The sequence below is a fragment of the Pollicipes pollicipes genome, unplaced genomic scaffold (genome assembly GCF_011947565.3).
Source record: "Pollicipes pollicipes isolate AB1234 unplaced genomic scaffold, Ppol_2.1 Scaffold_2312;HRSCAF=2712_pilon_pilon_pilon, whole genome shotgun sequence".
Lineage (NCBI taxonomy): Eukaryota > Metazoa > Arthropoda > Thecostraca > Pollicipedomorpha > Pollicipedidae > Pollicipes > Pollicipes pollicipes.
This window is the reverse complement of record NW_023596087.1, coordinates 19,483-34,841: the sequence shown is the minus strand read 5'-3', so window position 1 is coordinate 34,841 and position 15,359 is coordinate 19,483. Positions and strand designations below refer to the sequence as shown.

At 48.8% G+C, this 15,359-nt stretch overlaps 1 protein-coding gene across 1 annotated transcript in view; it reads left to right on the top strand.

Annotated features, from left to right (window-relative positions):
* Positions 1–333: 333 nt before the first annotated feature.
* The window catches only part of LOC119097001 (E3 ubiquitin-protein ligase NEDD4-like), a 34,443-nt gene continuing 19,417 nt past the window's right edge, over positions 334–15,359 (top strand). The window contains 1 exon segment of the mRNA XM_037220008.1: positions 334–406. Within this exon segment, the coding sequence (XP_037075903.1) occupies positions 334–406 (73 nt within the window).

The following is a 15,359-nucleotide window of genomic DNA, read 5'->3' as shown; positions in this document are numbered from 1 at the left end:
CACTCTCCAGAAACTTCACGCCAGCCACCAGGGGGCGTCTAGCGGACCAAGAGGCGGGCACGGCAGGCGGTGTACTGACTCCGGGTGGGCCAGGTACATCACGAACTTCATCGGCGCCTGCATCAAATGATCAACTGCACTGCACAGTCAGCAGAAAGAAACCCATGATGACGGAGGAGGCACCCTCGCGAGTTTTCGAAGCGTCCCGCGGACTACTTCGCCTGGGCCGGACGGACCTTCCTGGTCTACGTTGACCGGCTCTCTGGCTGGCCATTCGTGTCACGGGTAACCGGAGAGGCGTCAGCCAGAGACCTGGTGAGCAGCCTACGCGGCATGTTCGCCGCCACCGGCGTACCGGCCTACATCAGGACCGACGGAGGGCCCCAGTTCGGCGCCCGGCTCACCCGTGAGTTCTTCCGCCGGTGGGGTGTGGACCATCAACAGTCAACAACTCGCTACCCGCAGTCCAACGGGCACGCGGAGGCGGCCGTCAAGGTCGTCAAACGGCTCGTCCAGAAAACCACCGCCGGCGGAGATCTGAACACGGCCGATCTCCAGCGCAGATCTTTTACGGTCACCCGCTGCGCTCAGCGGTCCCGGTACACCACCACGCGTTCGCTCAGTGCTGGTAGGAGGCCGCGTACGACTGCGATGCGAAGGCGGCAAAGCTTCTGGAGCGCTCCGTAGAGCGGTATGACGAGTCAGCGAGGCGTCACCGCCCGCTGCGGGTCAGACAGCGCGTCCTCATCCAGGATCCGACCTCTCATCTGCGGGACCGCACCGGCACCGTCACCGGCGTCTGTATCGTGGCGCTGACTACCTCGTCCGGCTACCGAGCGGCCGCATCTTCTGGCTGAATTGTCAGTTCCTCCGCCCTGCTCTCAACCCCTGATCGCCAGCGCCGGCAGTCAGGACCGCGCGACGACCAGCGACAGTCAGAATCACGGAGTGGATGGACCAGATATGGCGCCGCCGGTGCCGTGCCCAGTGAGCACCTTGACCTGCCCGATGACGCGGAGACGAGGACCGCTCAGCGGCCGAGCACCGCCGAGCCAGAGGTCGCCAATGACAGCGCGCCGCCCAGCTTGGCCGGCGGCCTGCGACGACCCGCGGCTGACACACCCGCCAACACCGCGCCGGCGCCTGCATTGTCGCCGCCACCTCAGCTCCGTTCCCTCGACCCACTCGGCGGCTGTCTGTCCGGTGGCCAGACCCGGTGTCGAGCAGTCTGGGTGTCCAGACGTCGCCGCCGACTCGCCGCTCAGCCTGGCCGGCGACCAGGCGTGCGTTGCGTCTGACATCACGCCCATCACGGACCCGGCGCCTGTGGCGTCACCGCCGCCCCGCCCCCGCCCACGGGAGCTGAGGATCCGCTGCCAACCACAGCGTCTGTCCATCAGGTGGTCAGACTCGACATACACGCATGTGTGAACAACCCCTCCCCTCGCCCCTTCCACGTATCAGCCGGCAGCCCTTGTGTGTTTCTGGTTTTGCCGCAGCATGAGCTCGTTCAGCCTGGAGTTATCTTCCAGTCGGGCGTTAAGTCACACCCATGTGTTAACCTTGGACCTATGTTAGACGTCTGGCGTCATCCCCTTCCGCAAGCGTCTTGGGGAGGTGTTGGGATGCAGTGTATTTGCATCACTTCCCGTCATACAGGGAAAGTGATGCAGGGATTTGGTAGCTCGTTATTTTGTTTATTTTGTGTGGCTGCACAGAAATACAGTTGCCGTCAAGATTCTGAGTCGTGCGCGTGTGGGGTTTGAAACATAACATATCAATCGTATTTGTTGATAGCGGATCGAACCCGAGTGACATTCGCCCGCGCGGACGTAACAATGCCTTTGAAGCAGCATCACAAATAAATCACTGAGATAGGAGCCAAGACACTGATGAATGGCGCGGGTATTGGACGATTGGCATGCGGTGTTGTGATTTGCTGCATTCATGGGTATTGACAGTGTGCCGTGCTAATGTCTTCTGCACGACTAAGAATTGTCTGTTGTTGCCAGGTCAAAACGGCAGTGAATGCTGTCCAATGAAAACCTTGCTATTGCATGCTTGTGTTTATGCTCTGATTTTAGGTGTTCGGGTGCCGAAATGAAATGAAGATCCAGGGAATATAGAATAGCCAGATGCCAGTCATATACCATGCGAGTTCTGCAAGTTTCTACACCATTATTGAGCGCTTTGCGCGATTAGAGCAAAAGCAGCGGCCAGATCTAACAAGACACCATATGGGAGTGATCGGAAGCAGGACACTCCACGGTAGCCGAATTTCCACCACATCTGCACCGCAAAAATACTAGAAAACTGGAGAAGACTTCTTTGTGAGTTCCTTATAGTGCAGGGCTCCATCCACCAAAAATCGCCGTATTCCAGCCATTGAGTTTTCATATTCTTATGAATGCGGCTTGCATGCGGGAACTATGATCTATGGGTGCTATCATCAGGAAATAGCCAACATTGTCTTCAGAGACAACCAAATACGAGCCTTTCACTGACTTCATAGGACAGTTGGACCACAGTACCATAAGACCACCGGCTATTTGACGTAAAACTCTCGGTAAAGGGGAGATGGTAATGATGCACCCACCTCCCCCCTCCTCATTGCCTACATTTCCTACACCACTCCACTTCTCACGTCCATTGCTTTACCATGGCCTACATCATTTGGTATCATGTGATTTCCAGCAACCAAGGTTCCTGTTAGCAAAAGGTTGAAATGATGAGAATTGCTTAAAAGCCATTGCAGGGAGAGTCATAGTTTATGAAGATAGCTTCGGGATCAGTGAAAGGTTATGCAATGTCCCCCCCCCAAAAAAAAATATGGATGCCTTCCAGATTGGCACACCTGCTCACAAACCTGGGGGAGCCGCTGAACTAGATAAGAAGTAGGAACACTCCTGATTTAAAGATATATGTGACTGGTAACCATTCTCAATCAGGGCAAGCGCAACAATGTCATAAATTGGTATTTCATATTCAATATCATCTCCAGCTATTCCCCTTCATGAGCAGTGCGATCAGACTTCAACATCAAATCCACGATTCTTCGAAAGGGAAGAAGGCTGGCCGCTTTTGACTGTTTCAAAGAATCAACAGCCCTTTCGGTGTCTTGAAAAGGCGTTTTGGATAATCACAGGACAATTTCTACCTTGATCGGGTCATCCCACTGACTTACCTGAACTGTCAATACCTCTCGTCGCTGAGGACAGGATGCTGAATCACGGCACAGCCAACGAAGTAAACAAGGCAAGAAATTAAACCTTAGGCAGGTATTCATGACACTGCAATGCGAACCCTACTTGCAAAGTTGCAGTGCAATGAAAGTGACAGCTCACCTCATGTCAGTCACGTCGCAACACTTGAAAACACGCCCCTTGCGGACAGATGAATCCCCATATCTAGATCCGTTTCAGTGCTTTATACTGTCTAGTTTGGGACACTGAGAGTCGGCTGTTAAAAACAGCGAACCGGCTGACCGGCCGGGCCATAGGAAATACATTGATTTGCCGCCGGCTGTCACCGAGTCGGCCGCCCAACTAAGAACCATAGGATATTTTTGTCGCCGGGTTGAATGAAACCTAGGAAAGATGCCAGGGTGCCATAGCGTACGGTAAAGAATCTCTACAGAAACGTTTGCTTGTGTCGTGTGACAAAATGTATTACCATGGAGGCATAACATCTACGTATCGAGACCTTATGTTATGTTTTGCATAGTATGCTGCTGTTAAAACACATTTTTGGCACGAAGCTTCTTGTGAATATATGCATTTTTGTCGCCGACCTCAACCACCAAGATGGCAGGTTCTACCACCCCTGCTTTTAACATTCAATGAACGTCTTTACGAATGCAGTGGCGAGTGTGGTGGAGGCTTACCCCTCAACTAGATGCAATGATATTCATGTTCACGAGAGTTGTGATATATGGCACGCTTGATTTTCGCAGCCTTGCGCCGCTACAAAATGCCTTCAGCTTTCCACCATATGGGGTGGTCCCTCCCGAGATTGCCTCTCTTTTTGGTGGAGCATGTCTGTGTGCTCTGGAGATCTGAGGATTTGCTGTCAAAACCGTATGCACAGCGTCTCCCTCCTGTCTGCAAGTGTTTCCATTTCCAGAATCTGTAGAAGTCGTTGATAACTTTTGTCATACCCGGCAATGATTTTGGGAGCCCGCTTCTGTACTCACTCAATTTGTCGGGCTTGCTGGCCGGTGAGCCCGGGATGAAAAACATTTGCAGAGTATTTAAGCAGTTGGTCGAACATATGTCATGTAAATTTTGACCACTTGATCTCGTGGCGGACGGAGTTTCTTCATAACGTGAAGCATATATAAAGCCTTCGAAACCCTCTAAACAATTTAATCATGGGCCTGCCAAGTCATATCGCTGTATAATGTTGCTCCTAAAAAGTTGGCTCTGCTAACAAGCGGTAAGGTTGATTCTATTTATTGCGACGTCCGCGAATATCAGGGGCTTCTTGGCAGTAAAAACGTGCATCACCTGACACTTCTCAGTACTAAATATCATGAATTTGCTTCTCAGTACTAAATATCATGAATTTGCAGCTGCCCATCCACATATCTTGTCAGTTTTGTCTTGCAGTCGACTGCGTTCGTCTGTTCGGTCAATTGCACATGCTTCGTATATTTATAAATTATCTACATGTTTCAAACTGATGTTGCGTCTCCGAAGCGGCACCGTTGATCATATCTAAGAATGCAACCGGTCCAAGCAGGGTGCCCTGCGGAGCGCCGCAAGTTATCGATTTCCAACCACTAACCGTTCTATCTGGCATCTCTGCTCTCTGCTCTCTGTCCTGGAGAAATGAGGCCAACCACTTTGTATAGCCAGAGTGAAGTCCCATGCTGAGCATATTTTTTGCATCACCGTTGCATTGTCGAAGAGATCAAATACCTTCTTGAAATCATGAAGAGCTACAGAAAAGAGCTGTCTGGCTTATCCAACTCAGAAAGTAATTGTGCAGCAATCTTATAAAGCAGTGGGACGTTTGAGGCGCCCTTTACAATACCGTATTGGCATTTATCTATTTGCGGCCTTATGCCTGTCAGAATGAGGGGGACAGGCAAACTGTTCCAAAGTTTGCCAAACGTAGGTGTAAGGCTCACAGGCCACAGATCTCCTGAAGACTTCGGTGTTGTCTTTTTAGGAACTGGGATGATGGTCGCCCCTCTTCCAGACTGCTGGGACCTGGCGCTCCTTAAGTGATCGAGAAAAGATATGGTTGAGAGGTGGTGCCAATTCGACACAAAACTCCTCCAGCAACTGCACTGGTAGCTCACCAGCCGGTACAGCCATGTTCTCTCGGATGTGCAATAGTTTATAGGCTACTCGGCATGGCTGAAAGTCGAATGAAATTTCTTCTGCCGGCAAACAAACACGGTAATTGTTCGGTCCGAAATGGCCCATAGTTGTACATACTTCTGCAAAGCATTAATTGCAAAGCTCAGCTTTAGAGTTAGAATCTTCAGCTTCAGGTATTTCCAGGCACCAAGGAGCAGACTATGGACTGATTAAACGTCTTGCTTGTCTGTACCAAGACCCACTTCCGTAACCAGCAATTTTTGTCATCCGCTGCTTGTACCACTTGGTCTTTGCAACGTGCATTTTTTGACGCTACATCTTTTCTCAATCGCTTTAATTTGTCGATCCGGGTGACGGCTGTGTGCCCTGTTTCGATGGTTTATGAGGGTCTTAAGTTGCCTTGACATCCAAGTGGACTCATTAATTCTGCACTGGCAAGTAATTCGGGAAACACAGCTCATAAGCCAACTGGAGCTAGTCCTCAAGCATTTTAGCAGCTCTTGTCAATATTTTGCACGTCGGTTGACATCTTGCATGTCCTGGAACAAATTCATCTGCCAAACGTCGAATAGATAAACCCGTAGTGGCCCTAATGGAACGAATTTGGCCGGTGTTGTGGCTGGCTGACGCTACAGTGTTGTGATCTGCTGTTTCGAAATGCCGGGAGACTTAAAGGTTTGTTTGGAGAATCAATGTCAGTTAATGTTTTTATCTGCAATCGCTGATTCCTGGTGGGGCTGTCACTATTTGTCGGAAGTTAAGCTGTCAAGACAGTGCATCCGCATCAAATGCGCCGTTTAAAGTCCCCAAAAAGAATGGTCCTTGCTCTTGGGCCGTGAAGATCTGAAAAAGTCGACACTTCTAGAAATTGGTCACCTAGTGCCTGCCGATGAGCCCGGCTGCATCAGATGGAAGGTACACCCTAGGTAGTATTATGCTGTCTGCTTGAGACGGTTGAAGGAGCTCCAGCAAACTTCCAACTCATCTGGGACTGGGATGTTAGGCACAAGGCATTGACAAGCCCATTCTTCAGATACATAATAATACCCCCGCCCTTGCTTTTGGTCACTGCCGAGAAATTTCTGTGTCGGCGCAATGCATGAAATCCTGCTTTGAATACTTCTTTATCGTGCACAGTTCATTTAGGTGAGTTTCCATAACAATTGCAACTTCTGCTTTATACATTTGCAACAATAAGTTGGGGTCAATTTGCTTATTGTTGGCACAAATACCATTGACATTAGTAGTTTAAAAATATAAATTTGTTTTGTATATGTGACCGTCCCAGTGCTTTTATGTTCCGACACTTTCCGAATGGTCCGAAGTCAATGTTCCTTCTAATTTTAAAAATCGGTCGACTGACTGAGGATCTGCTGGATGCATTCCTCGCGCCCTCAAAAGGAAGAATATTCCTGTTCTTGTTGAGTCCACCAAAAAGACAGGATTGCATTCTTGTCGCAGGTCTATGAACTGGTTGTCATGTGCGGCGCATAGCTGTTTAAGTTCCGATTTACGGTGTTATGTCATTTCATGTACCATGAAGCCAGCGTCTCGTCCTCTTCAAGCGAACTTGCAACTACTTGTTTTTGTTTTGCTCACCCGTTGTGCAAATTCTACTGCGCCGCCCAATTTTTCCAACATAACATGTGTGCCGCGCTTTAACACGTCATCAGCCTCCTAAATGTAGTACCACGTTAATATTTTGTCCTTTGTTCCGTTTCAACGCATTCTGCAGGCACCCCTCAACATTAGTCGGGGCAGCAACAAAAGATGTTGATTTGGCCGAAAACAAGTTCATCCATGGCCGCAGCCTTGATCCGGCTTACGTTTCTGCCACTAATCAGGACTGCTCCAGGTTTTCGCCTGCTGTTGTTCTTGTTGTCTTTTTCCTCTCAAATAGATCCATTCCTTGTTGCCCGCTTCATCTTTAGCTTGGGTCATCTGCCCATCAGAATCATCATCCTGCCTTCCTTGTCTCTGGTCATATTCCACGCGAGTCGTCATCGTGTCTGTCCAGACATCTTTCGCGTCACTTTCCATCTTACTTGTCCTTGCTGCTTTAATTTCGTCCAACCTTTCCTTTGCATTGTCTGCGTTAATGTCGCGACACATTTGGTGAGCTACGGCTGGGTCCCTGGCAGCATGTCTTTCATCATCTTTTTTAAATGCCTCTTCAGGGTTTACTCTAGCCAGCCTTTTAATCATTTCCGCATCCAGTTTGCTGCTCGCAGTAATCATTGCGGCTCCACATAAGGCACCTAATTCTTGGATGACATTTGTTTAAGCTTGACAATTCCCGTGCCGGTTTTCCATCTCTGAGAGACCGCTCTCCGTGCCATGATCATTTTCAGATCGGCTATATCAGCACGTTCGTTATCGAGCATGTCTGCCTCTTCCTTCGCCCGCGGCGGACTGGACGCTCGAGCATGTCTGCCTCTTCCTTCGCCCGCGGGCGGACTGGACGCAGGCGCGCCGGGCTGCGCCGCGGCCGGGCACGTGGCAGGTGGCGCGGGCTCGGTGGGGGTCGCTGCGCCCGCGGAGCAGGTGGGCTCTCCCGCCCCGCCGCTGCTGCTGGGGTACACCGTTTGCTCAAGGATCCTTCATATTGGTATTGGGTTCTTTCTACTTGCTTGGAGGACCCCGTGCTGCTGCTGGGCCCATATAAGCTAACGCACCGAGGCACTCGATGCTCAGGGGTCCTCTTCATTGACCTATGTGTCTTTCCCTTTTGAGCTTATTTGCCGAAGACCCTTCACATGTCAGAGCCCTCTCTGTTGACCTGCCTGGGGCCCCCTTGATCACACAGGTGCATTTTTTATGTACACTGATCTTGGGTTATTCCGCTTTGCACAGAGCAGGGTGAAAAGGTGCCTTTTCTGTCACCGACGAAATTTGGAACCGCTTTAATTGTCACCTGTAGCCGAATCTTTCAGAAACCGTTGCAATATAACTCTAAATGCAATAAAACTTAAAACAAAGACAAGCTTAACAGGTGCTCGGGTGGGGAGGGGTCAAATTGATACCCCCCCCCCCCCACCCACTGAAAGGTTTTGCCGGAATGGTTTCCGAACGGCGCGGCGTAGTCACGCCAAATTTTGCATAACTGTAGAAAATTGAAAAGGGGATCGTTTTGTGTAAAAATTTAGATGTACCTTGTCAGGCCGCTGACTTATGGCAGGTCAAAGTCAGGCCATGGTTTCAGCGAGGTCAATTTCTAGGCAATCGTTTAATCTGATGCAACAACGGAGTGCTAGACGAAGCCATGCACCTCTGAGATGCTTTCCTAGGCCACACAAATTTTAAATGAGCAAATTACCTTGACCTAAGGTCAGGTATGAAGGTCATACCAAGGTCAAAACCAGCCTGTTGTATTACTCTCGAGCTCGCGGTACGGGGTAGTTTCTGGTGTTCATTTCAAATTATTGATGGCAGAACCGCATTATGCATCTTCCATAGACTTCTTAGAGGTCCAGAATAGGTCATTCACCTAAAATGACCCCAGGTCAACATTTGTATGTGGAAACATACTGTCTAGCGTAACCTTTGTCGGTTATTCAAAAGCGAAACTGAGGGCACAGTCTTGCATGATTTTAGTTACCATGACCTTCAAAAGGTCAACCAAGATCACTGACCTTAAATGAGCACGAGATATTTTGCTTAGAAGCAGTTATCTTGGTTCTGGGGCAACTTTGAAGACCAACTTGGAGTATGACCTTGTTTGGCCTTATTTGACCCGAAGATCATGACCTAGGAGCCTCAAACCTTGAGCTACGTGAATTCACGTGCAGGTTCATACAGCCTGTCAATTTGGTTTGGATAATAGTTTTCACTAGCTTGCCTTGACTGGAACCGGTAGTAAGTATACTGCTAGTATAACGTTTAAGTACAGGCTATGAAGGCAGCCAGCCTACCTTATATGCAGCATACATCGAAAGTAAAGTCAATATAGCTGGTAGCGTCATAATGACAGGAGTGCTAATTTGTTATAGCATGATTAGGGGGGGGGAATAGCAACCCATGGTCGTGGCCAATGTATTACGTCCAGAGAAGGTTTTGGTGTTATAAGACGCTTTTACCTCATCTTTTGTAATTTTCCAGCTGGAAATGTTGGCTGGGGAGGAAGGAATCAGCATTGAGCGGGCCCAAACACAACATAGATATGGGCAGTGCCCCAGAAATTAATTTGAATTGATACTCCTCCATATATATGAGACATCACAGAGAACGTTATATTTGGAGGCGATGGAGACGCCCACCATCATCAACCGGCATGTTACGCGCCTCGTAACTCGGAATGTTGCACAAAATCCCACCCCCAAAAGGCAGCAATGTTCGAAACCAGCGTGTTGAGAAGGCTCTGCACACCAATCTGGAGGCAATCGAGACGCCCGCAAGCCAAAACTAGCACGTCTCGTACCCCGGAGGTTACCAAAACTCTACCTCAAAGACAGTGATTTTCGAAATCAGCGTGATGGAAAGGACCTGCATACCAAATTTGGAGGTAATCGAGGCGCCCCGCATTTCAGATTGGGATGTTACGCGCATTGTAACTCGGAAGTTCCACAAAATCCCACCCCAAAAGGCGTGATTTTTTGTGATCAGCTGTCGAGAAGGTCCTGCATACCAACTTTGGTGACAATCGTGACGCCCCGCAATGTCCAACTGACAGATACCAATCTGCTGCTACATTGACGAACGTTCACCCAGGCGGAAGCATACTGTGCATGAGCATTGTTATAAACCGGTTTCCACCCGCTCGTACAGGGCGTGATGTCACTGGTGCCGAGATTTCAACGCGGCGCGGCCGTTGCCATGGTGGTAACGCCGCGGGGCAGCCGGAGCGCCGCAGTCCGGAGATCGTGGTACAGATCATGACCAAACTGACGGCGGGGCGCATTAGACCGGGCGACTCGACTGCGTGTAATTAGATGCTGACTACGACGGCGTATTGTAAGCCTATGCCGAGAAGACCGACGCCAACCGATACGCCGCTGACCAATGGAATGCAATTACACACGAGGATGATACGCCGAGATAGGAGGGCCGAAGCGTTGAGGTCTCTTCATGCTCATAATGAACAACTCTTAGCGGCAAGTGCAAAAGACCGGCGAGCCAATCAGACTTGTAATGAATGCACCGAATATGATAGCATGCTTTGTGCGCGCATGCATGCAACCATTACCATGAAACCATTACCACTACTGGCGTGGAGACTGAAAAAGCTTGCGCGAGAACTGATTCAGAGATGGGCCGCCGGGACATCGGAATGCCTTCGCACTGATCATGAACAAACTTTTGGCGTATTGGTCATAAGCAGGGAGCCGATGCATGGAGTGTATGGTAGCATAGTAAGATGCATAGTAAGATGGCATGTTATTGAAAGTGTATGTGCCTAGTGGGCAGAGCCGTAGTTTTACAAATGAGCCGGCGGGGGAGAGCTGAAACAGTGAAAATGGCCTAACCTACCCCCAAACTATCGCCTCAAAAGGGGGGGGGGGTGGATGGAGCACCCCAGCTGAACAGACAACTACATCCCCGCCTAGCGGTTCAAATGCAATAGGCATGAAAAGTGAAAGCGTGCCCGCGCGACCTATTGGCGGAAGGCAGCCTGAACATCGGACTGCCTTCTTACCGGCAGCAAAGGTAGGTGCAAGCATATCTGCAAACCAGTCAGGTGAAATGAAATGACAAAGATACGGATGCGCTTTGCAAGTTTTTATTAAAAAGCCGTTAAAATTCAATCAGCATGAGAAGTTACCACGCCTCCGCAGAGCCGCAGGTACTGGGCAGATGGATGAGCCTCGCCCTTGCTTTTTCCCAAATTCAGCATTAACCCTGATGTGATATTGACGTCAACGCTGTGCTAGCCTCCTATGCGGCGCGCTGGTCGTATCTCTTTTTTTGCGAAGCTAAGCTCCAGTGTTATGGGGAGCTGTACTAAACAAGGGAAGGTGATCTTTTATGAGGCACAAGTGGTGTCACGGAAGGCTGAAGAAATGGCGACTGAGCCAAAACATACCGAGCCATTAATCACGTTCACACGAGCGTGTACTGCCCACGAAACTTCCCACGCGTAATAGTCTGGTGGTCCACATCATTGTGGCTTTTAAGTGCCGGGGTCAAACAAACTACGCTGGGGCCTATAGTAAATATGGTTATTGGAACGCACTGTCACTCGTGTGAAATCACACAGATTCATCAGATTTACAGTTTAAGTTGTTCATAAATAAAAAGAACTGTTCCACAGATAAATGACGTGCTCTGTACTCCGGCTTGACTATTCACTGCTGTGTGGAGATGCTATAGGTACATCCCGAGCATGATAGCCACGTGGACAGGTACGGAACGAGCACGGGCGGCCCGCAAACGAGCCCAGGCCGAGCACAACGATTGTGCGGACAGGTACAGATACAGATAGTCACGAAGTCTCTGGCCTCCTATCTTTGGTAGCTAAGTAAAATACAACTACAAGGTGGTGGTAAAAACTTCATACTCCACTTCACTCGCCAACAATGCATTGTAAACAGAACTTACGTTTGTTTTTGTGTTTCCTTGCTCATATGACTGCGCACCAAAACACAGGAACATAACCATGTGTATTATGAGTATCCCAATAGATATTTATATTTATATATACATATACGTATATGTTTTATATATATATATATATATACATATATATATATATATATATAGAGATATATATACATGCTCAGCCTCAGTGTAAAGCCCACAGAAAAGCTAGCCAACTTTCGAAATCAAGCCCAGTCGCTAGCGACCACGAAGGTTGGACAGGCTGATTACTAGCCCGAAGTGGTAGAAGGCACCCAGTACGGCACGGCTGGCGTACATTGGCACCCCGAGTATCATCTCACTTCCGGCTCTCCGGTGCCCGCTGGTAACGCACCTTTTGTCTGCGCGGAGCTGCCGTGGAAACACCGGGCTGGGGTCGAAAGGTCCGGAAAACGTGACGTCAGCTGTCGGTGACGAGGTCGAAAACGTGACGTCAGCTGTCGGTCGCGAGGGTCGAAATACATCGGCCGACGGAAGCACCTGAGGCGGACTTAGCACCTCCAAGCCAATGGGAGGAACGAGGAGGAACCACGGCGAGGTGACTTGCCGCAGGCGAAGCCGAGGGGGTCGTTCCAGAGGAGGGGTACAAAACCGGCGGGGCTGACACGTGGCCGAGCAATGAGGCCAGGAGATCATCAAGAGGATCCAGATAAAATCAAAGGGAGAAGGAAGCCAGTGTGCTTTACGACACACTCAGCTGCTCAGGTTATGTGACATCGCCTGCCTCTCACCTTGGTAATACGCTTGCAAACAAATTATCATACTCGTCATAAAATCTTACGTAATCGGCTCGCTGAATTTGAATTCTGCTGGTGACTTTTCATTATATATATATATATATATATATATATATATATATATATATGTGTGTGGTGTGTGTGGTGGTGTGTGTGTGTGTGTGGTGTGTGTGTGTGTGTGTGTGTGTGTGGTGTGTGTGTGTGTGTGTGTGTGTGTGTGTGTGTGTGGTGTGTATACACGACATTCCAATGCCCCCATTGCACCTCAACACGTAGGCATAGGGACGTTTCAAAACGTGAGGGGACAAGCTCAGGGTGTACTTCAAGAACTTTTCCTTGAAGGCAAGCCCGATGGCCGGGGGAAGGGGGGAGTAGAGATGGAGTTTGTTATCGCCTTTGCTCAAATGCCATGACTACTATGCTAAATATACATCTAGAGCTGTTTCTCATTGGCGCACAATGCTGCCTATTCAACTCATCTATGTCATTGGCAAATAAGGCTATCCAGCTTCCCAAGATTATTCGTCCATTTTAACACTGGTTTTTTCTGGGGAGGCGAAATTCCACGAGCGGGTATGCATTTTGGCTGATTGAGGAGACATCTGCCTCCACTGGGCACATTCCAACATACGACCTGGACATAGGCTGGTTAGAATTTTGAAAGTGGATCGATGACTCACATGCGACAGATTTTTCATGCGCCTTAAATTCGGTTGCTGCTTGTCGAAGACTTGCAGTAGCATTTTAGACGGAAACATTTCAGAAGCTTGAAACTTGCTGCTTCACACAACTCTACCAAAGACATAAAACCGGAGATCTCCAGGGGTGCGGGGGCACACACACAGTCAAACCCAACGCACACACATAATTAGGGTCCGTCTGTCATATGTTCCCTATCTAAGCCCTGCTCCCGCCCCCGTCGGCGGCCACTGCCCTGGCCCGGCTGTCTCCCGCATGACTGACTGCGAACTGAGCGTATGGCTGCTTTGTCGCGCATTTTTGGATCAGCATTACTACTAATTGGTGGATACATATGCTGTACACCTGCCACAGTATCTTTTTGCGAATTATTTTCCCTTACACCACACCACCGAGGAAAAATAGCCTCCGGGAAGCTGCCTGCCTTAGGTGTGCATTAGCCCCACCGATATTTAATTGTCCATTAATCAACGTAGACCACTTGATCTGCTTCTGTATGTAGGCAGTGGCGTAGCCAGAGCGTTGCCAAGGGGAACACAGGGTTGACAAAAGCCCATCTTATGGTGACCCCCTGCCCTCCCCTCGAAAAATATCCCTGGGTGTAGCTAACTTGTTAACAAGGGACATCGTTTTCATCACTTTTTTTATTCTACCTTGTAACCAGAATAGAAACCAGGAGCTAACGCGTCGAATCATTCTGTATGTATTCTGAAGCCAATAAACTGCATAGATCAGACGTTGAACGACAGCATGGAATGAATCACCAGCGCGCTCAATTTACGATGGTTTAGTGAACTCTTTCTAAATCGACAGAATTCAGAAGCGTTGTCAGAGTTTTCTACCTGGTTTCTACAGACACTTAGGACATCGTGAAGCTAAATTGTAGATCGATATGTTCGATTCAAACTTGAAGATGAAAATTTGATTGCAGATCGGGGTGGTCAACAACGCTTATTAACAATAGCCAAGCCAATGTTTGCCTGGAGATGTTCCAAACTCATCCAGAATCTGTTATGATGAGAGTTTATGTAACGTGATTTTTTTTAACATGCGTGCTCGCAACCTTAGCAACAAAAACCTCGATCCAGGAGTAGCAGTCTCCATAGACCGCGAGGCGCTAGCCTGGTGCTAAATTTTGGCCGTGGCCCACCGTGGACAAAAAGGATGGCGTTTCTGAAATGATTTCTTTTGAACACTTCAATCGATCAGAAATACAAGTTATGTAGAGTAATTTTGGGCATGCACACTCGAAAATCATAGAAACAAAACCTCGATGGCAGGCGTTGCGGTATCAGTAGGTCACGCAGCGTGGGCTTAGCAGCTAATACTGAGTTGTGGTCAGCAGATGGACAAAAATGACGACGGTTCTGAAAAGGTATCTTTGAACGCTTTATGACATCAAATTTTGCATTTAGAAGGGAATCTGGTCGCATATTTTACGTGTGCCATTTTCAAACTGATAATAAGAACGGATTGGCTCTTAACACGCGCCTGGGTGGCCGGTTGGACACCCTTCGCTAGGGTGGGGTGGGGGGGGGGCAATTTGAACCCCCCTCCTAAAGGTCTCAGAAACTAAGGTTCCTAGGTCATGACCTTCGGGTCAAATAAGTTCGAACAAGATCATATTCCAGGTTGGTCTCAAAAGGGTCCATTGAACCTAGATAACTGTTCTAAGCAAAAATTCGCATGATGATCTAACGTCAGTGACCTCTTTCGTCGTCTTTTGAAGGTTATGGTGAACAAAATCATCCAAGACCGTTCTGAGTTTTGCAGTTGGATAAGCCACAAAGATTACGCTAGGCAGTATGTCCCTACAAACAAAACGTTGGCCTGTGTCGTTCTGGGTCAGTGACCTATTCTGACTTTTAAAAAGGCTATGGAAGGTGTATATGTGGTTCCTGTTGTCAATTAATTCGAAATGAACACAAGATGATATCCCATCCAGCAGGCTCTAGAGTAATAAAACAGGGTTACTTTCACCTTGGTCTGACCATACCTGACCTTAAGTCAAAGTATTTGTTTT